Source organism: Drosophila busckii, chromosome 2R (genome assembly GCF_011750605.1).
Source record: "Drosophila busckii strain San Diego stock center, stock number 13000-0081.31 chromosome 2R, ASM1175060v1, whole genome shotgun sequence".
NCBI classification, from domain to species: Eukaryota; Metazoa; Arthropoda; class Insecta; order Diptera; family Drosophilidae; genus Drosophila; species Drosophila busckii.
The window spans coordinates 999,293-1,019,595 of NC_046605.1; the positions used below are offsets into that span (position 1 = coordinate 999,293).

The window sequence follows — 20,303 nt, forward strand, 5'->3', positions numbered from 1 at the left end:
ACATTTAAAGTTAACTCAAAACATTTTCTTTATTGATAGCAATTATTGTACGTTAATTAAAAATATATAAATTGTGAATTCTTTAATACAATTGCTTAACGGTTTAATGTGTGAAAAATGAAAAATTTTAAAAGTGATGTGAGTGATTATGGCAATAAATAGCTGCCAAAGTAATTTAGAATGAAGCTAACGAAAATAGTGCATAGACCAGTGACAACTAGCTGAACTGGGCGCTGAAATACGAGTACATATTTTAGAGATAGTTAAGATTGCCAATGGGTAAGGGCTAGCGATATATGCAGAGTGTTTCTCATGTAGTGTGTATCAGTGTGGCTGTGTCTGCTGGCGGCCTGGCGAGCTCTACTGGCTGATAACCATGGACTTCTTTACCTTCTTCTCTTTCTTCTCATGAGTGATGGTCACTTCCTCTGCAATAGAAGTGTGAGATTAGTTGAAATTTCAGCGTTTATATGTCGTAGCTTACCTTCAAACTTGGTGGGCAATTGCTTGACAGTTTCAATGGTCTTAACATTTTTCTCGCCTGGCTCAATGATTTCCTCCTCGTACTCCTCAATGATTTCTTCCTCGTCGGTCTCATCGGGATTGGAGCAGGGCACTGGATCGTACACAGTCTTGACGGCCTTCTTAACAATGCCCTCAGAGGTAACAGTGGTGTAATGATATTCGGTGCCGCCCTGAATTTTGATGGTTTCGACAGTGGTAACATCACCCTCGTTCTCCGAAGGCACAATCTTCTTAGTGCCCGACTCGGACTTGAGTTTCTTGGTGGTGGTGACATTCTTATGCTTCTCGGCTTCCTTGAGCATTTTCTTGTACTGCTTGATCTCCTCCTCGGTGAGCTCAACCTCCTCTTCCTCGTAGACAGTCTTGGAGGTGGTAATGGTCTTGCCGGACTCCAGCTCAGTAGAGTAGGTATACTCCTGACCGCCGGGAACACGCTTTGAAGTCACTGTGGTGGTCTCGTTCTGCACAAAGTCAGCTGGTGGTGGTGGTGCAGCGGTCTTGGTCTTCTTGGTCTTCTTCTTGCCACCATCAGTGGTGCTTTGGGTGATGGCCTTAACGCTTTGCTCCTGCAGCGAATTCTTGCGCACCGTGCGATTGTTCTCAGTAATCTCAATATTCTGACTGACACTACGCGTCTCCTCAATGGTGGTATTCTCGGTAATTTTCGACTGCTTACCGTTTGAGGTCTGGGTGACATTCTTTTGCGTTTTCTGCACCACACGACGCGACGAAGACTCGGTGGAGTCTGTAGAGTCCACCGATGATTTGCGTGTCACATTCTTCTTCACCTTGTTCACCTGCGTCTTGGTGTTCTCATTGATTTCCGTGGGCACCGAATCGAAGAAGGTTTTGGTTTTTGTGCTATGCGTGCCGTCCTCGTTGACGATGGTGTAGACCTCCTCATAGCCACCCTCGATGGCGCGAGTCAGCATGGTGGTCTTCTCATCGATGCGTATCTCCTTGTTCATGCGCTTCTGCACCAGCTTCTTGTTGGCCTGCTCCTTGGCCAAATCCTCTTCGCTCACCGGCTTGGGATCCCAGAAGGTCTTCACCTCGGTCTTCATGGTGCCATTGGGCTGCGGTGTGGTTATGGTCATCTCATAGCCACCCTCAATCAATGAATACTTGGTGCTGGCGCCAGTCTTCTTGTCCACCACCACTTTGCCATCCTCAATGTCGGCCGAAGTCAGCATGTCTTCAAGTGTGTATGTGTGTGTTGTGATTAGTGTGTGTATAGAATATACTGTATAATATAGAGAGTCAACCATTGCGTGTATGTGTGTTTGTGGGTTGGCAATTGATGTTGAGTGGTAGTAGTAAGCTTATAGCAACTTAAGGCGCTTTGGGTTTTTATTTATTATTAATATTCTATAAGGCAATTCTTTATACAGCTTTTGTTGTACTATTACTTTTAGTTTAAACATGCACGGGCTCTGGCTCGCAGTGGAGTTGTTCAAGGTGCTGCAGTCGTTGCTTCTGTAGCGCACAGGCGGCCAGTTGGGGCAGACAGCTGTAGTGCAACAGCAGCTGCAGTAATTGTTATTTAAACTTACGCATGCCCTTCTGGCCTCGGGCCTTGGCGGCTGTCGATGTGGACTGTTGAATATGCTGTGATCTGCTGGAAGTTGTGGCCTCAGTCTTGTTGCTGGACTGCTGCTCTGTTCGCACTGCTGCTGGTCTTGGGCTGGGTGAGCGTCTGGAGCTTGCAGCAGACACTTGTTGCAACAGTTGACTGGCGCTTTGGGTAAGCAATTTGTTAGAGCTTAGCGTAGTGTTATCGTTATCGTTATCAGAAGCATTAGCGTTATCTGCAAAATGCATTCAGTAGTAGTAGTAAGCACTGCATATTTATATAAATTGATGATTGGTGATGATGATCTTGGCTGATTGATTGATTGATTGATGTGGGGCCCCCAGGAGTGTCTGCTTTTATGTAAATCTTAGGGCTTGTTTAAAAATAAACAACTGAAAACAATAAATGCACAAATTAGCGCTCAAATAACGAACTTAAAAACTAAACTCAGAAACAAACTTAAAAACTAATTAAAGCTAAATTAAGACACAAAATAATGTAGTAAACAAACGTGTGTGTTTTTTTTTCTTTTGAATAAATATTATAAGACAATATTTTCAGTTAAATTACAACATAAAGTTCTGAAGCAATGCTGTGAAAAAGAATTGTTTAAACAGAGACAGAGATAAAAGGAGAACACACACACGCACACACACAACCAAGCACACATACGAGTTTAGTTTACATTTTTTTATATATTTATTCTTTTACAATATATGCATACAAAAATATATATAAATTATGGCAAAAGGAAGAAGGATAAAGGGCTGGGGAGCAAGGGCATGAAATTTATGCGAATGAGCTACAAAGTCAAAGCTAGAAATCGCTTCAACACTCAAAAAAGTACACAAATTTCAATTAAAATACAATGAAGTGTAAGAGTTGTACGTGTGTGTGTGTGAGAGAGTGTGGCAAGCTGCAAGGAGGCAGCAGCAGCAGCAGCAACGTGTGTAAAAAAGTTTAATTTGAAAACTTAATTAAAATTTCTGTGCTGCTGCTTTTTTTTTTTTGTTGCAACTGCTTAAAAAAGTGCCACAGGACACGCGCACAAACACACAGACATATGCGCATACAAACGAGTGTGTATAAATATATGCATGTGTATGTGTGTGTGAGCTGACACTTGACAACACTTTTAACTAATTTCTGGCCATGTTTGTTAGCCAAATTGCTGTAAGCACTTGACCCAGCGTCTGTCTACATCTCTATGTGTGTGTGTGTGTTTGGTGGGTGTGTGTGTGTGTGTAAGGGGTATTGCTTTTTTTGCACTAAGAGCTACCAGTTTGTTCCGCATCCTCTGTCTTCTCTGTTTTGGCCTCCAGCGTCTGCGTGATTTTCTTCCAAATATTTTCAAAAGCATCGGCGCCGGCATAATCAATCTGTCCCGATTCCCAGCACTGACGACGCATTAGATTCTCATAATGCTCCTGCTCCGGTGTGCGCTGCACGCCAATGCGCAACTGTGCCAAGGCGCCAGCCAGGCCAGCCTGCAAGTCAAGCGACAACAAATTGTAAGTTAGCAAATGCATAATAAATAAATAAATAAACAAGCAACATATAAACACAATTAGTTGGTGTCATGCTTAGATTAGTTAGTACATGCATTTGTTTTAAGCTACGCAGCAATGTGTTAGTTTTTTGTGTGTGCAACATGGCGTATGATTAATGTAACACAAAAAACAGCATAAATCAAAATGCCAGCTCCTTTGCTTGCTATACTTGCGACCGCATGTCCTTCGTTCAGCCTTGCTAAGTGAATGAAGATGAAGATGTCCTTACATATGTGTGCATGTGTGTGTGTGTTGAGTGCTTTGCCTTTGAATGGTTTTTCTATCAAGTGCACTAATGACAAAAACTCATGCACACAGACACACACACACACATATGCATAAGTCCTTTAGATATACTGTGCCAGCAGCAGCAGCAGCTGAGCTAATGTCCTTGCAAACCAATAAATCAGCAAATGCAGTTATCACCAGCTAACAACAACAACAAAAGCTACTAAACAGGGCTGCAAAAACTACATGTCAATCTTAACTTTATTTTGCATAGAATTGCAGCACTAAAAGTTGAAACTAACTGAGCTATGTTTAAAGTTAAGCTCTAAACTTTAAGTATGCTGTGCAGCCCTAAGTAACTGCCACTAGTAACAAGTTAAATGCTGTTGCTTAAATGTTGAATGTGGCATGAAGGATAGTTAATAATAATGTGTCATGATGGGCATTGCCAGCCAATAAACTAAATTAGACAAAGACATGAGACGAGCACAAAATGAAACGAGCACGAGACAGCAGCCAACAAGACGCGACGACAATTTGAAAGTGCTAACAAAAAGTGAAATGGAGAGATAGAGAGAGAGCGAGTGAAAGTTTTGTGCATTGGGTAGAGGTGGGTGGTGGGTGGCTATGTGGTTGGGTTGCTGATGTTTGTGGTTTTGGTTTTGAGCGCAGATTTTTGTTGCCTGCTTGGTTGGGTTACCTCATGTGGCACAGCAGGCTCAGCGGCTGGCTCTGCTGCAATTTGATTGTGTTCTGGATTTTGGATATTGTACGTGTTTGGTTCAGGATGTTGTAGTTGGTGGTTTTCGTTTGGGTTTGGGTTTTGTTGCACATTGCTATTTACATTTATTGCTATAGACTCTTCGGTGGGTGGTTCATGTGGTGGTGGTGGTGGTGGTGGTGTTGGTGGTGATGTCATATGACTGCATGCATCGCTGCTTTGACTGTGGCCCGTTGTCCTTTCGTCATGCACTTGGTTTGTTGCTGCTGTTTGTTCTTTATTGGCATTTGCATTTGCATTTTCATTGTGATTGAACACGTTTTGGGGCTCAGTGGCTGCCACATGCTGCTGCTGCTGCTGCTGCTGTTCCGCCTGCTCCGCCTGCTCGTAGTAATCTGCCCAAGGATCTCGAAATTCTCTGACATGCGGCACATATTGACGTGGCTGCTGCTGCTCTTGTTGCTGATGCTCGTAATAATAGCTGTCCATATCATATTGATAATCATGATTCTCAATGTAATCCGCAGAGTGCGTTATATTCAAGCAAGGATACTGCATTGCATTGATTGATTGATTGATTGATTGAGCGTGCAAAGCAATTTTGGGCAAAATAAATGAAAAACAAACTTAAAAATGCAAATAAAAATCAAAAACAAAAATGAAATGGCAACGACAATTCAATTTGACTATTTACTTTAGTATAACATTTAGCTAATAAATGATTGTTTAAGATTTGCCATCAATTAATTTAATTATAAATTGATTGCAAATATTTCAAGCTTGGCGAGCTTAAGAGCCTTTGCCATTTGCATCATTTCAATATATTGACGCTGGCTAACTAAACAGACCGTTGGCTCGCAGCCAAATTGATGCAAATTCAAATAGAAACACACACACACACACAGAAACACAAACATACACTTGACAAAATAGATAGATAGAAAAACAAAGACTCCATATACATAGTAGACAAAGTGCTCTAAATAAAATAAAACAAATGTGGACTAGAGAGCAAATAAAACGTAAGCAGAGCTAAAGTAAACTTTAAGGTATAAAACAAATAGAAAAGAAAGTGAAATGAACTAAAGCAAAACAAACCAATAATTGAGGTCGAGAATGTGCGTATAAAAACTATTGCTAAAAGTAAATTGTTTATTTGCACATTGTTGTGGTGTAGCTCTCACAATAGATATATGAAAAATTACTTTTGTTATGTGTGCTGTGTACAGTAATAATAAATAAATATATGTATATACAATATGACCTCGTTGTTTGTTTGAACTAATTCTAGTTGTTTTTATTTACAATATTCAAATGTGGACTACAATCTGTGCTGGCTAACAGAGCTGAAGAGCTTACCTCGCCTTGGGCGCTGCCAGGACTACTAACACTGGCCTCCTCAGATCCTGGCGCTTTATGCTAAGCGTTTAGAGTTAGACAAAGCAGCATTTAGTTAAGAACAACAGTTTTTCGATTTTTTTATTGGGTTAAGTGTTTAGTCGAAGACAAGTCAAGTCAGAGCACAACAACAACGAAACTCTCAAAAATAAATTAAACACTTGAAAATTGGATATTTGGGCAGCATCAACATTTCGGGCATAAGTCTTGCACACATAAATATATATAAATAGCACTTACCATCGCATTGTCGAGCACATTGTGCACATTATCACAGAAGAGGGTCCACCAGTGTTGGATCAGATCATGAGCATGGGTGTAGTCATGGGGCGTCGAGGCGGTTTTCGTCTGCGAGTTGAAGGGAATCAGCCAGGGCTTCAGTTTGCCAGCGAAATGCAAAATCTTTATTTTATCTCTGAATCTGTAGTAAGAGAGAGGGAGAGAGAGGAAGGATAAGTAAAAGTTAAGTATAAAAATAAAATTTGAAATACTTAATATTCTTAAATTAAAAATGTTAAAAAAGATTTAACACTTTTTAAGTGAGCTTAGAGTGCTTAGCTAAATAAGAAGAATAAGTGGTTAAATAAAAGTTAAGTATACGCTTAGTTGTTATTGCTCGTTCATTATAGGATCATTAAAACATCAGGAATATTTTATATTCCTAAATTAAAAATGTTATAAAAAGTTTAACACTTTTTAAATGAGCTTAGAGTGCTTAAATAAAAAAAGAGGTTAAGTTAAGTATACGTGTAGTATAAAAATAAAATCTGAAATATAAAGTAAGAATATATTCTTAAATTAAAAATGTGAAAAAAAAGGTTTAACACTTCTATATTGAGCTTAGAGCTAAATAAAAAAATGTCAAAGTGTATAAAAAATAAGAGGTTAAGTATACGAATAGTTGTTATTGCTTGTTAGTTAGAGGATCATAAAAAAAAATCTGGAATATTTTATATACTTAAATTAAAAATGTTAAAAAAGTCTTAACACTTTGAAATGAGTGTTACCAAAACAAAAAACTAATGGATTATAAAATATAAAACTTAATTTAGTAATTTCCAATAATGATCCAATAAATCTCGCCTAAGTTTGTTAGCGCTCATCTCACGATTCAAATTATTTTAAAATAAAAACAGAGCGATTTCTAAATGATGGCTCATTAAAGAAACTAAGCGCTTAAACTTAATTATATTAGATATTTTAACATGTAATTTGTTTAGAGCTCATCTCACGATTCAAAGTGTTTTATAACTAAGAACAGTGCAGTATCTAAATGATTGCTCACTAAAGAGAGAGCGACTTAGCTTAATTATATAACAAATTTTAAATAATTTAACTACTTAAGCGCAGCTTGACTTGCACTTACTGTTTGAATGCAGGCAAGTAACAGTAGGAAGCATAGGCAGTCACATTGTAGACAAATGGCAAATGCTTCTTGATGTCCGCAGTAGACCAATCGGCAAAGTACTGATTCAACAGTCCCTGATCGCCGCCATCGAAGCTGCCGTGCTTGATGGCAAACTCTGTGATCTTGTTGAAGGTGTCCAGGCTGGGCTTGAACACAAACACGCCAGAGTTGAAGCAGTCGGGCCAGCTGACATCGGGAGCAGCGGACAGTTCTTCGCGCTCGAACAGCTCGTCGCAGTTTTTCAACACCTTGAAAAATACAAACATTAATATGGCTTAAGATTGATCGCAGCAAGTTGAACCTACCAGCGTATCGGCATCGAGGAAGACGCATTTCTCGTACTGCTCCAGACGCCAGCAGTGCAGCTTTGTGAAGGTGACGCCCAGTTCGGGGCGTGCCAGCAGCGCCAGGTTGGCCGCATCCTGTGAGTCGAGCACATTCACCTCTTGTACAAGATTGTACACGTCCTTCAGTCTATCGCGCATGGCATCCGATACAGTGGGCGTCACCAGCACCGCCAGCTGATGAGCGGTGCCGCTGCGCTTCAGCGAATGTGCCAGCACCAGGGCGCCCAACGAGTACGTGTCATTTGTGGTGAGTGTTACCCAAGCAAACTCTGTGGCAAATAGACAAACAAAATGATTATTAATCGGTAATCAAGATCAAGTGCTATATAGACACATATGCAGTTACTTTTCGTTGCGTTTGATTAGTGCGGCGGCATCAAAAAAATATTAAAAATAGTCCAAAACCAGCAGCAGAACTCAGCTGCTGCTCAAGTGGGCTCTGCTCTATATATATATATATTTGGCTATATCTACAAAAGTCTGTGCATGTGTGTGTTCGGTCAACAGCTTGCGTCAACAGGCGAGTGGGCGTGGCACGCGGCAGTCGCATGCAGCGTTTTTGGCATACACGCCCCATTTGCTGGCGATTTTGTTTAGAAAAAAATAGCTAAGCAATTTATATTCTGCGTAGTTGGCATTTAGTTTGTTTTATGAGCATATATACAATATCGTTTTTGAACATTCAAATAAATTATATATTATGGCCAAGTGTTAATATGAACTGTGGCAAAAGCTATCAACAGCATTATGTGCGAATTTGTCTAATTTTAAACTTTTAATGGATTAGCTTAAAATTATATACATAAGATAAAAAACTATATAATTATATCAGAACTGCAAACTAATTTGAAACCATTTCTTACATTTTAAAGAGTTTTGGTTTATTAAATTTGCAGTTCTCATAAATTTTAAATCTAAATTATAAAATATTTTTAAATTAAAACCATGCATAAAATAGTAGATAAATAAAAATTCGTTGTTATAAAAAATTAGAGAATTTTATTATCAATTTAAAACAAAAAATGTTTGATATTAATGCTACGTTGAGAATTTCTTTGTACAATCTGTTGAGGGTTAAAACTGGATTAGTTTTCAATATGTTTGGATTTCTCTATACAATCTTCTTAATTTTGGGTAATTTTTGATTCTGTTTTAAAGAGCATTAGAAAGCGGTATAAAGAGAGGGGGTGAGAGATTACGGGAGACATTTACAACAACAACTACCTTTCTGTACTACGTTTATCTGAAAGTGCAGCAGCAGCGGCGGCAGTAAAGAGCAGCAGATGACGGCCAACGTCCGACAGATGGCGCCCTCATAATACAGTTATATATCTGACGCATGTGAATGATTGTGTATATAGTATGCGTGGGTGGTGGTTGCAGTAAATCTGCGATATCTTCACAGGCTGCTTTCAGTTTTCATTGAATTTGATTTTCAATTTTCATTTTTCATTTTTTGAAATGTATGCAATGAGCTGTTGTGCCTAAAATAAAAATGAAATCATTTACTTGACGAAACTAGAATGGATGCTTAATAACTTTTGTGACTTACCGGATGCGCAAATAAAATTCAAAATATCAAAAGAACAAAACAAATATTGTCACAATCGTTTAAACTAAAAGGAATTCGCATTAAAATAAAACTCGCGGCAAACATAAATTACGAAATTAAATTAAATAAACAACACTAAATGACAAAATATATGTAAAATATGCTTAAAAATAAATTCTATAGCTACTTAAGTCAATAAGCTAATGATGAAAGTGACAGCAACAGCTGAAACTGCTCAATGCCATAAGGAAATTTTGTGCAGTGTATACTGAACTCTTAGCTTAAATTAGAAGCGAGCTTTTAAGAGCAAGCACAACGGCTTTCCACCCCAATGAGCGTAGTTAACTCTTCAAAAGCTGCGTATGGCAGTAACATAATAAAAACGCGGCGATAAACGTGCTGGCAATAAGGGAAAGTCAAAAGCTTTGAATGGGGGCCCTAAGTCTGTGAATGGGGCATGCATCAGCGCCAATGTCAGCGAGAGCAGCAAGCTGCATGCCACATTGCCAGCCGGCAAAAACAATTTTCAGCGAATGCACAGTGCGCAGGCAAAACGAGTTCTGCGGGAATTTTTAAAAGTATATATACAAAAGATATATATATGTATATAAGAAATCTGGCGTATGTATCTTTTGCTAAATGCGTTGAGTCTGTGTGTCTGTTGCCACTAAAAATAGCCAGCGTATGTGAAATGAAACTGTAGCGCGACAAGCAGCAGCAGACCAAATGCTGCAACCGGCAACACACACACACAGACAGGCAGACATACACATAGATACATTTTTAGAAATTCAATCACAGAACGCAGCAAGGGAGCTGGAACATACTCATTTTTGTCTTTTTGATTTATGCGGGCAGCGCTGCAAATATGTATATATAGTACATATGTTATATATATAAGTTTCCCACTTTGGCATTTTCATTAAAATTATTTTAATTTACCGCTTGTATTGTGGGCGTTGCGAACTTGTGTGTATTGTGTATGTGGAAAAGTTTGTTCGAGAAAATTGTGAAATTTTTTGTTATTAGCAACTGTCGTCGTCGACTCGCTTGCCATACATATATAGAAAGATTTGAGTATATATAAATTCAAGCTATTTATAGCTATATAATAACTAATTTTCTGTGCTTTTTGAATATACTAGATTCTGTATAGGTATCAGTATATATTTCTATATATGCGTGTGAAATATGCAATTTAAAATGAGCATAGGGGCCGCCCTACTCTATGCGGAAATATTGATTTAAACTGATTAGCACTGGCGCTAGCTATAATTTATAGTTCTACTTATTAGCAGTGGGTCGTGACTGGCAGCAATCAGGGCATAAATGACGTTTGAAACTAATAAGACGACACTGACCTTTGCCAAGCGCTTAAAATGCAATTCATTGCATGCCAACTGCAGCTTGTACCACTGTGCAAGCACGCTTGCATTCGCTTTAACTGTTAAGCTCTCGCGCGCTCTCATTCTCTTTAGCTAAGGCGCGCTCTTGCTTAAGCTAAACTTACATATACACACACACATAGACACACATGCATGTCTATGCTCGTGCACGTTATCAGTTTGTCAACATGTTCTATGGCAAATTGGCGCATAAACAAACAACTGACGTTTTGAAATCTCAAGAAATGCACACACACACATACGAATACATAAAAACACATGCACACAGCCATACACATACACACAGGCACACGCATTAAACACTAGGCAGTCGAAGCAAAATGCTATTGAAGGTCAGTAAAGGTCGTCGCCGCAATTTTCTAGCCCACCAAAAACACAGCAAAACACATGCTTCCGCTAATGAACTATAAAAAAAAAGTTAATATTGATTACTAACTTTGACTGCATTAAGTTTCGTTTTTTTTTTTTCTTTATGTGACGAGCGCGTTATGAAATATGAGAAATGCAATTGGTTTGCGGCTTTTATTAATTATAAGTAGCAATGAAAAAAGTATAAGATTAAAGTATAACAGACGCAACTTCTTTCAATTGCAGCCATGCATAATACACACACACACACGCATAGTAACTCTCTTTTATTTATCTCTTTTTGTCTGTCACTTTGTTTGCTTTGCTTTGCTTGGCTTTGCTGAAACTTACTGCTCATATTTGTATTTTTTGTTTCTGTTTAATAAATTTAACACTGTATAAACACGCGGCACAAAGTCCTTTGGCGTTCCGGGATGTTGTTGTTGTTACTGTTGTTGGTTAGGAGTATGGGGCGTGCCCGTTGAGCTTTCACACACAGTGCCTGTGTCGAGAGCGAGTCAGTATCGAAATAAACGCAATTTGCCTGGACCGTTGCTTTGCTGGCTGTTGTGCCTACCACGAGCTGCGACGAGAAACTAAATTTCTCCGACGCGTCAAGCGCAAGTAAACTGCGGTAGTGCTAGCTAAGTATGTGGGCGTCGCAGTCGACGCTAGCGCCAGCAGCGCTCGCTGTAGGTAAAGTTGTCGCTGTCACGCCGCTAACCACAAAAACTGTTGCGGGAGAGCGGAAGGCGCCAAATGTGATTTTATATTTTGCTTATGCTCGCTGAATTTTGTTGTTGCGTTATTTGCGCTCCCTCTGTACATTCGCCGGCATTCACCACCATTATCAAGCGAGAGAGGAAGAGAGCGTGAGAACGTATAAAGGTGCAAAATGCTAGCAAAGGCAAATTAAGTAAAGTGCGCTCTTTAAATTAAGAGCGCGTACCTTACTCTTTTGTTTGCATGCACGAACTTGTTGCATTTGCTTACAGCTGCACTCACAATGCGCTTATCTTAGCTTAAGTGGATTATAATTTACAAGCATTATCATTAAACTAACTTGTATCGTTTGTAGGCTGTACTATTTTATGCATGCATAATATGCATAAAATAGTACAGCGCAGGTAAACAAAATGAAATATATAGCACTTCAATGATTTTTACCTGCACTTAGCAGTTGTGGAAAAGAAAATTACAAGCTTAATGCTAAGATTAAGATTTTTAGAGTAATTTTCGAATAACTAGTAAAACGCTGGAAATAAAATTTTAAAAACAGTCGCGAGTTTTTTTTTTGTAACAAATCCCCTGTAGCATGCAACATTTTATTATGTGGCAAGCTGTATATATAAGTGCCGCACAAGAGTATGCAACAAATTTAAAAAGTATAATTTTTTGCAATTTTTGTATTTTGTTTTTATTTTCACAAATTAAATGGGCAAGTTGCACAAAATTCATTTTTGCAAGAACGTAAATTAAAAATTAAATTAAAATGTCAGTAATTTTTGTACATGCAACGAATATAGCAAATTGTATGCTATCAATTAAACATTTCACTTTGATATGTAACAAAATTTGGAGGGTTTTCACTCACTTAAGCTACAGCTAAGAGGCACCTTTCGATTAGCTCCATTAAATACTAAGAACTATGTACATAGAACACTTTCGATAGAGAGATAAAAATTAGAGATAGATTTCTTTTTGGTACTACTACTGTATGGCAATTCGTTTGTTACTGCGAGTCTGTTAATCGCTACTAAAACTAGGCATTAAGTAAGGCAGACTAAGAACTAAGGCTAATAAATAAGGCTTAGGTGTTACAGTTATGCTGAGGCAGTATCACAGTGCAGAGGTTCATCCTCCTGTCGATGGTTGCTCACATTTCGCGGCGATATGACTAAATGCTTGCGATTCTGTATGCTGCGGCTGAGGCGACGATTTGTGCGCTTCTTGCGCCACTTGAGCAGGCAATAGCAACAGACTGAAGAAGAAGATAAAAATGAGTAAGTAAGTCATTAGAGTAGGACAGCTATACATACTTAGCAGCACTAGGAAAACGCCGCCAAAGCAGCCCGCAGCAAAAAGCCAAAGACTGCGCGTTTTGGCCTGCTCAACGCTGTTTAGGCAGCTGTGAAATGTTGCCGAGTCCACGGTCTGATTGTAAGGCAGTGGACATATGCTGCTCTCCAAAGTGTCTAAAATAAGCCAAGAAATTGCAAATTGGTCAAGTGCTAAAATTAGTTTAGAGTGGGAACTACTTACCCAGGCAAACTGGCACATATTTGGCTTTGGCGCCCATGGACATGAGATGATTGTTCACTTGCTGGCAGCTGCATTGGTCGATGCGTGTGCGTGTCAGATCGATGACTCCTAAATGGCATAAATTGGCCAGTTTGTCTATGTGAAAGTTGCTCAGCGGATTTGCCGATGCATTTAGCTGCCATAAATCTGCAAATCAATTTAATTATAAACTTGCGACTATTTTTGCTGCAGGTCAACTCACTTGGCAATATGCCCAGATCGGGTATGTCGTGCAGTTCACAATTGGCCACGTTAAGGTATTCCAGTGGTGCTGCAATCGGACGCTCCAGCGTTTCCAAATCTTGCTGCAGTTCACGCAAGTCATTCGAGTCGATATATAGATTGCGCAGTCGTGGCAATTGAAATAGCTCCATGGGAATTGTAACCAAACCATTATTCGATAGATCAACTTCCTGTAGCGTTAGGTGGAATTAATAACTGCTCATCAACTAACTAGTGACTTAATTGGACTTACTTGCAGTGAGGTAAGTGGCGCAAAGGCGCCTGGCTCTACAGATAATATCATGTTCTCATAGAGCATTAGAAACTGCACATCTGAGTAGCGTCGGAATGAGTTGCTTTTGAGCTTCTTAATGCGATTGAATGATAGATCGAGTACCTATAAATAAATATATATAGGTGACAGTTGTAGCTGAGCATTGGGGCAGGTTAAGAAATTATTAATGCACTGACTTTTTATGCTCTATATGCTTCTATCAAAGAGTAAACTATTTTTACTTTATATTGAAACTACATAGGAAAGCTATGAAACTCTTCAGAATTAAACCAATGCTATAATTGATTGTATTGCTATAATTTTGATTTAAAATCTATTATAAATGCAAAACACAAATACTTGTGTTATCGATAGTATCGATAATTAATTGAGCTACAGTAGTAGAGCCACTATAATAGCTAAAACTAGCACTCATCATATTTTGGAGAAACTCTTATACAAAATTACTGCACTAAATTCAGTGTAACAATTTTCACAGCACTCTATTTAGTGGAACAATTTCAACAATTCAAATTCAACAACAAACAATAAATAATAATAAATATATTGAGATTTCATATACAACTACGAAAATGTTTAGAATATTAGCAATATGCTATTAATACAATGTCGTTTTTGTTTATATCCATAGAATTTTGATATAAAATTTATAATGAAAGCGTTGGGTTTAATAATCAAACTTTGTGTTATCGATAACTAATTGAGCTTTAATCAAAAGTAGCTAAGGCTGGCACTCTACATATTTTAGAGCAACTCTTATACACTCTTATACAAAATATGCAATTTAGAGAGAGCGCAGTCAGTTCATTGAAGCAGCCCTCAACAATTTTGCTGCCCATTACCTTATTGAGGCTACATGCTCATAAATTAAACAATATTCTTACAACGTTCGCAACAAAATTGATGTCGCATATTTATGCAGCTGTAAGTGAACTTCTTTATGCTTTAATTAAGCTCAATTAAGCTTGGCTTTTGTATATGCGAGTGCGAGTCTGAGTCTGACTCTGACTGGGGATAAGTTTGGGTCATGAGATTTTTATTGACACAAATTAACCTCCGCAGAGCTGGTGCTACAGCTAATTGGGCTACGGCTGACTCACCTCGACCGAAGTTTTGAGGTCCTGCGGCACATCCTTGAGGTCCAGTTTGCCGCAGTGTATGCGCAGCAGGCGCTCAATGCGCGCATAAGTGCATTTGCGCGTCTCCTGGGGGAGAAAGCCAAAGGCCAGCATGGCATTAAGCACTAAGATGAACACAATATTGAGCAGCAGACAACGCAGCTCCATGCTGTGAAATGAAAACAAAGCAAAACATATGTATATATATTAGTTTTAGATCGGAACTAAATGTATATGGCATGGCATAGAGTTGCTTAATCTATGGCCAATATAAATCTCTGTGTGCTGCTCTCGCTTTCCTGCTTGATTTTATTTCTTTTCTTTGATAACAGTAGTGGGCAGGCGTTAGTTTGTTTATTTTTGTTTAGTAGCTAAAGCAAATAATAAATAACATTGCCGCGCCTTAGTACAAACAATTATTTACGAATTAACAAATTACAAGATCAATGCCGCGCCATTGAGCAGCAAACAAAAATGACCCAACCCCCGCCCCCGCCCCCCATTAAGCACAAATCCCTTACAAAAGCATGCAATCAAGCGTGTGTGTGGGCGCAAGTGGGCGTGGTTGCGGCAATTGTATGCGGCTCAAGCGGCGTATGATGTGCACATTACGTATACGTCAAAGTCAAGGGGGCTTCTGCATTGTGAGCGCGCGCGTAGCACAAACAGCTGTGTGGCATTATGATGAGTCGTCAACAATTACCGGAAACAGTTGCAACTTGTAACAAATATAATCATCTAGAAAATCACCTGCTAAATTTAACTAGCATATGACTCAATACTGAACAAAAAAAATTAAGGCAAAGTCTTAAGACGTCAGTTTATGGCGAGCTTTATCTTATCAAGCCGCAATTTTCACGCCCCACCTGCAAGTAGCTGGCAAAGGCACAACATCAAACAAAATAGACGAAGCCAAGCATTCAACTATAAATCAAACAGATACATATATGTTAGTACTATATATAAAAAGCTATAGCTGTAGCGCCTTCGATCGTAAATATCGTGATTTTATAGCCTGCGGCATTAAAAGCGTGTCAAAATACCAAAAGGCACTTGTCTACACAATTTGCCAAATATTAAAGTTCTAAACACCCAAACTGTAAATTGATTAATAGCCACACAAAAACAATAACAAAAATCAAATGATTAAAGTTTATATAGCAGCGCGGCGCAGCAAATTCAAAGGATTTTGAGCAAGTAAAAAAAAAAATAAAAATAAGCAAACAATAATTTATATGATTTCTTTTCCATTTGCATTTAAACAAATCATATAAATTATTTTTTGCTTATTTTTACTTGCATTTAATATATTTAAGTTTAATGCTTTAATTTTATTTAAGCCTTAATGCATTGTTTGTTTAGTTGCATAAACAAATCAGCAGCTGTCTCTTCAACGCTCATTAAGCATTTTTCTATTTGCATTAAACGCTGCCAAAATAATCAAAGATTTTCCAATGCGCGCATCGATATCAAAAGTCAAATTCATATTTGATTTGCATTGTTTATGCAGCTGTCACGCCCCATTGCAACAATGATATAGGTTTTCCGTTTTTAAAAGCCAAATTGCACGTCCCAGCCCAGTGCATGAAGTTGGCAATAACAATGGGAAAACATTTGCGTGATTTTCTATATATTTTCAACTCAAATAAATGACTAATTTATTGTGTTTGTCAGCAAAACGCTTTTCTATATATAATTTCAAAAAATATGAGCTGCGTTTATAATAGAGGGGGGGATGTAATTGCGTCTCAAGTTCATAATAAATGCAACGTATGTGGCAAAAGAATTTTGCATACGCTGTAAATTTTATAGCCAATAGGCTCGACTCGACTAAATGAGTTATGGCCGCGTTTCTATGATGAATGAGCTCTTGACTTGGCTGGCTTTGTATATAAAGCACACCTAAGTGCCGCTATAAGACATATGGCCAGGCCATTGGGGTCTGCTAACAATAATGCATGGCCTTAATGTGTTATAACCGATAAGCGTTGAAAAAAAAAAGAACAAGCGACACCATCAATAATAAAATGCTGTAAACTGACAAATAGCGTAGCAAGTGCTTTGTTTTTTGCAATCTTTATAGCTACTGATTCACTTTCGATTTCGTTATAAAGACCCTTGGGAAATCGAATTTGGACTTGGCTACAATTGGCAAAGATTTGACGTAGACACTGCTGACTATAAGTATGCGTAAGAATAGTTATTGTAGCTTAGGAAATGTTCAAATTCTTTTAAAGCTTCCATTATTGATAATTAAAAAATGGAAATGGGTTAGCCTAGGTCAAAAATTGGGTTGAAACTGAATAAAACTAAACCAATTTTTTCACTAAGCGTAGCTACGGTCTGTTTAATACTCCCAACCTATATAAGCTTATCAAATTTAAAGAAAAACATAAACTTAATTTTTACATTTTTTAAAATTTAATTTTAAATATTTTTTGTCATCATTCTCTATAACCGTTGACTGTTCATTAAATAAATAAATAGACTTCTAACTAGTTTAACATTAGCTATGCTTAAAAAAATTAAATTCTAGTTTAAATAGAAATTACTCATTATTTTTATTTACTTTTTGGCTTTCAGCAGCGGCACATTAAATTTTGTAGCGCACTGTATGCACCTTCTGTCATTAGAAGCCAAAAATATTACAACAACCACAATAACAAAAATAAAATAAACCAAAAAAATATTAAAGTGATTTCCACACACACACACACACACACACATACAGCGAAGATTTTCTTGAGACAGCGACCGCAACAATGAGCAGCTATAAATACTACAGACGCATACATATATAAATATTTCAAAAAAAAAAAAAAAGCAATTTTAAATTAAAAATCTAAGCAGTAAAAAGCCAAAAAAGCGAAGACAACACACCAAAGAGTTGGAAAACATTTGTTCGAAATTTTTGAAAATTAATTTGAAAATTCAGGTCGTATTAAAATTCAATCGTATTGGCAATAAAAAAAGGGCAATATGCATACAAATGGCGGCATTAAAAACAAAAGCTAAATGCTTTGGGGTTAGATATTTATGTATGAGCCTCAATCAGCAACAACAGTTGTTGAGCTTCAAAATATTTTCGAAAAGTTTTGAGAGGGTGGCATTGATATGATGCACACGAGTGTTAGCCAAAAGGGTTACAGCTTGTGATAAATATGCTCGGAAAAATAATTTATGTGCGATTAGCAGCTAAAGCTATAACAAAGTAGAAAAAACGAAAAAACGAAAAAACTTTAAATTAGTTTCAAATATTTTAATAACATTCTAAACATTTATGAATGGATTTATGTGATCCACTGATGCGCGCTGTCACACTTTGTGGGCGTAAATACATGAGGGTGTGTGTTGTTATGTTGGGCAGGTGTGGGGGGTGTGAGCTGAGCGCGCAAACTGCTGCAAGATTTATTTAGAATTCTTCTCGTGTGATAAAGATTTATTTGCTTAGAGGCTTTGTGTTGAAACTTTACTGAGTATATACACACACACATACATATAGAGTGCCTTATCAGCAGCAAGTCAAGTGCAGAAACACATTTTTTATATACTTTATCTGAAATATTTCTACGTTCTACAGTTATCGTAACAACAATGAAGAAAAGCAGCGAAGTTGAAAATAAACTGAAATTAATTGAATACAATAAGCAATGCTCCACTGTAATAAAAACGTTGTCCATTTATTTCAATTAAATACAATCAAGCACACACACACACACATGCAAGCATTCCACGAAGTATAAAATAAACAAGTGTAAGAAGAAGCAAAGAGCCTACACTTCTGCTTATGCGAGAAGCTCAAAGCATAACAAACGGCTGTTTACCGCTATAATTTTTAGCAGCAGAGCTTCAACTACAAGTAAACTGCACTAGCTGCAGCGAAAAAGAGAGAGAGAGCGAGCGGCAGCTTAGGCTACGCTAAAGAGCATGCATTCTCTTTTGTAAGTCGCTCTCTTTATGAATTTGGAGTTATTAATTATATTTGCAGTTATTAAAGGCGACAAGCAAGTTATACACATAACTTTTATGCGACACTGTAAGCAATAATATGCTAAGCTTATCTTTGCATAAACAGCATGCAAATAATTTCTCAGTATAAATCGCACATGGCCATTAAAATTCGAAGAATTTTGCACTTTGGTTTAATATTATTTAAAAAAAACAAAGAGCACTGAATTTCTATGTTCTTAACAATCTTTTGTTAAAGATAAGCTAAACTTTTATTGGTTTTAACTGCATTCACGTGCTGGTTATTAGAAATTCCACTTGGTAACCAAACTTGCTTCAGTTGGTTTCGTAAGCAAGTTGTAAAGATTTAGCGCCCTGCGTCCAGAAATTTGATAAGAGCAGCAATAGTAAAACAGCTTAAGAGGCTAAACACACTTTACTTTGTTATTGTTTTAAGTTAAAGAAAACAGTTGAGTAAGTTTCACTGCAGTAAGCATTTTTTCTGAGGAATCGCATCCTCACCTCGACTGGCGCCAAGTCTGTTTATTTTTTCACAAGTTGCCGTTTTTCAGTCAATTTTCTTAGAAAAGCTACATTGCAAAAAAAATCCAGCACTTTTTTCTGTATTGGGCACTGCCTACAGTTTCATTGCCCCGCGAGTCTCTGCACTCAATTGAAATCAATTTAACTTTATTTTTTTCATTATTTCATTATGCTGTACACACACACACACACACACACACACACACACTTGTTAAGTCAAGCTCAAAACAATTTGAGTCGCAGTCGCAGTACTCGACGATTTCATAATCTTATAGCAATTGATAACCCTCATAGCCCTGATAACTAATTAACAAAAATATATAAAAGTCACGTTCTAGTAATTTTTATATGTGAAAACAACTTACCTTAGCTTAAACTAATTGTAAGTTGTATTCCCATTTAATTTTGTAGCATTATCCTTTTCAGTTTTGCATTTTAGCTACTTATTTAGCACAACACTACACACACATAAATTGCTTAGGCCCACAAATTTTTACGTAGAATTTCAATTAGCACGAATTTTGACCAAAAAGACCGAGCACCGAGAAAAAAACAAAACACCGAACCGTGCAATTCAACCGCAGAATTCAAATTGAAGCAGATCGTCGCGAACAAACGACAAAAACGGAACGCGCTATAACGATCGTTTATTAGTTCGGCACACACACAAACACACACGCACACACACTTGGTTGATAAAGCAGCAACGATAATGCAGCGCATGTAGGTGTGTGTGTGTGTGTGAGCGAGAGTAAAAGTGTGTAGGGTTGGACTGAGGGGGAAGCATAGAGAAAGAAAGGCCGAGCATGCATTCTAAATT

At 37.8% G+C, this 20,303-nt stretch overlaps 3 protein-coding genes across 7 annotated transcripts; all 3 read right to left on the reverse strand.

Moving 5' to 3' along the window:
- Positions 1-3: 3 nt before the first annotated feature.
- Positions 4-11,497, reverse strand: LOC108596563. Of its 2 annotated transcripts, XM_017982464.1 has the most exons (3): positions 11,408-11,497; positions 485-1,720; positions 4-428 (listed from the first exon to the last, which is right to left on the reverse strand). In XM_017982464.1, exons 1-3 carry the CDS (start codon positions 11,412-11,414, stop codon positions 361-363), a joined length of 1,311 nt encoding a protein of 436 aa, XP_017837953.1. In that variant the 5' UTR covers positions 11,415-11,497; the 3' UTR covers positions 4-360. The 2 variants fall into 2 exon arrangements, with proteins under 2 accessions (XP_017837953.1, XP_017837952.1); XM_017982463.1 differs by lacking the exon at positions 11,408-11,497 and having other exon boundaries at positions 485-1,883.
- LOC108596560 (glycogenin-1) lies at positions 1,890-11,496 on the reverse strand. 4 transcript variants are annotated; one of them, XM_017982458.1, is made up of 7 exons: positions 11,408-11,496; positions 7,709-8,019; positions 7,362-7,651; positions 6,236-6,416; positions 4,577-5,149; positions 3,378-3,585; positions 1,890-2,333 (listed from the first exon to the last, which is right to left on the reverse strand). In XM_017982458.1, the coding sequence occupies exons 1-7, from the start codon at positions 11,412-11,414 to the stop codon at positions 2,065-2,067; spliced, it is 1,839 nt and encodes a 612-aa protein (XP_017837947.1). In that variant the 5' UTR covers positions 11,415-11,496; the 3' UTR covers positions 1,890-2,064. The 4 variants fall into 4 exon arrangements, with proteins under 4 accessions (XP_017837947.1, XP_017837949.1, XP_017837950.1 ...); XM_017982460.2 differs by lacking the exon at positions 4,577-5,149 and adding an exon at positions 5,957-6,016 and having other exon boundaries at positions 1,917-2,333; XM_017982461.1 differs by lacking the exon at positions 4,577-5,149 and having other exon boundaries at positions 1,930-2,333.
- Positions 11,498-12,532: 1,035 nt separating the features above from the next.
- On the reverse strand, positions 12,533-20,076 carry LOC108595423 (leucine-rich repeat-containing protein 4C). The gene is made up of 7 exons (XM_017980652.1): positions 19,849-20,076; positions 14,975-15,161; positions 13,833-13,976; positions 13,560-13,770; positions 13,319-13,504; positions 13,096-13,251; positions 12,533-13,037 (listed from the first exon to the last, which is right to left on the reverse strand). The coding sequence occupies exons 2-7, from the start codon at positions 15,158-15,160 to the stop codon at positions 12,880-12,882; spliced, it is 1,041 nt and encodes a 346-aa protein (XP_017836141.1). The 5' UTR covers position 15,161; positions 19,849-20,076; the 3' UTR covers positions 12,533-12,879.
- Positions 20,077-20,303: the final 227 nt, after the last annotated feature.

What these genes read in the sequence shown, in the direction of transcription:
- LOC108596563 (XM_017982463.1), bottom strand. Translation starts at nt 1,793, where the DNA reads ATGGTTGACTCTCTATATTATACAGTATATTCTATACACACACTAATC. An exon ending in ATTGCCCACCAAGTTTGAAG is followed by an intron (nt 429 to 484) that starts GTAAGCTACGAC and finishes CTTCTATTGCAG; the next exon opens with AGGAAGTGACCATCACTCAT.
- LOC108596560 (XM_017982458.1), bottom strand. An exon ending in TACTTGCCTGCATTCAAACA is followed by an intron (nt 6,417 to 7,361) that starts GTAAGTGCAAGT and finishes CTCTTACTACAG; the next exon opens with ATTCAGAGATAAAATAAAGA. An exon ending in AGAGGATGCGGAACAAACTG is followed by an intron (nt 2,334 to 3,377) that starts GTAGCTCTTAGT and finishes TGCATTTTGCAG; the next exon opens with ATAACGCTAATGCTTCTGAT.
- LOC108595423 (XM_017980652.1), bottom strand. Translation starts at nt 15,160, where the DNA reads ATGGAGCTGCGTTGTCTGCTGCTCAATATTGTGTTCATCTTAGTGCTT. An exon ending in ACCTCAAAACTTCGGTCGAG is followed by an intron (nt 13,977 to 14,974) that starts GTGAGTCAGCCG and finishes ATTTATTTATAG; the next exon opens with GTACTCGATCTATCATTCAA. An exon ending in CGATCTGGGCATATTGCCAA is followed by an intron (nt 13,505 to 13,559) that starts GTGAGTTGACCT and finishes ATTGATTTGCAG; the next exon opens with ATTTATGGCAGCTAAATGCA.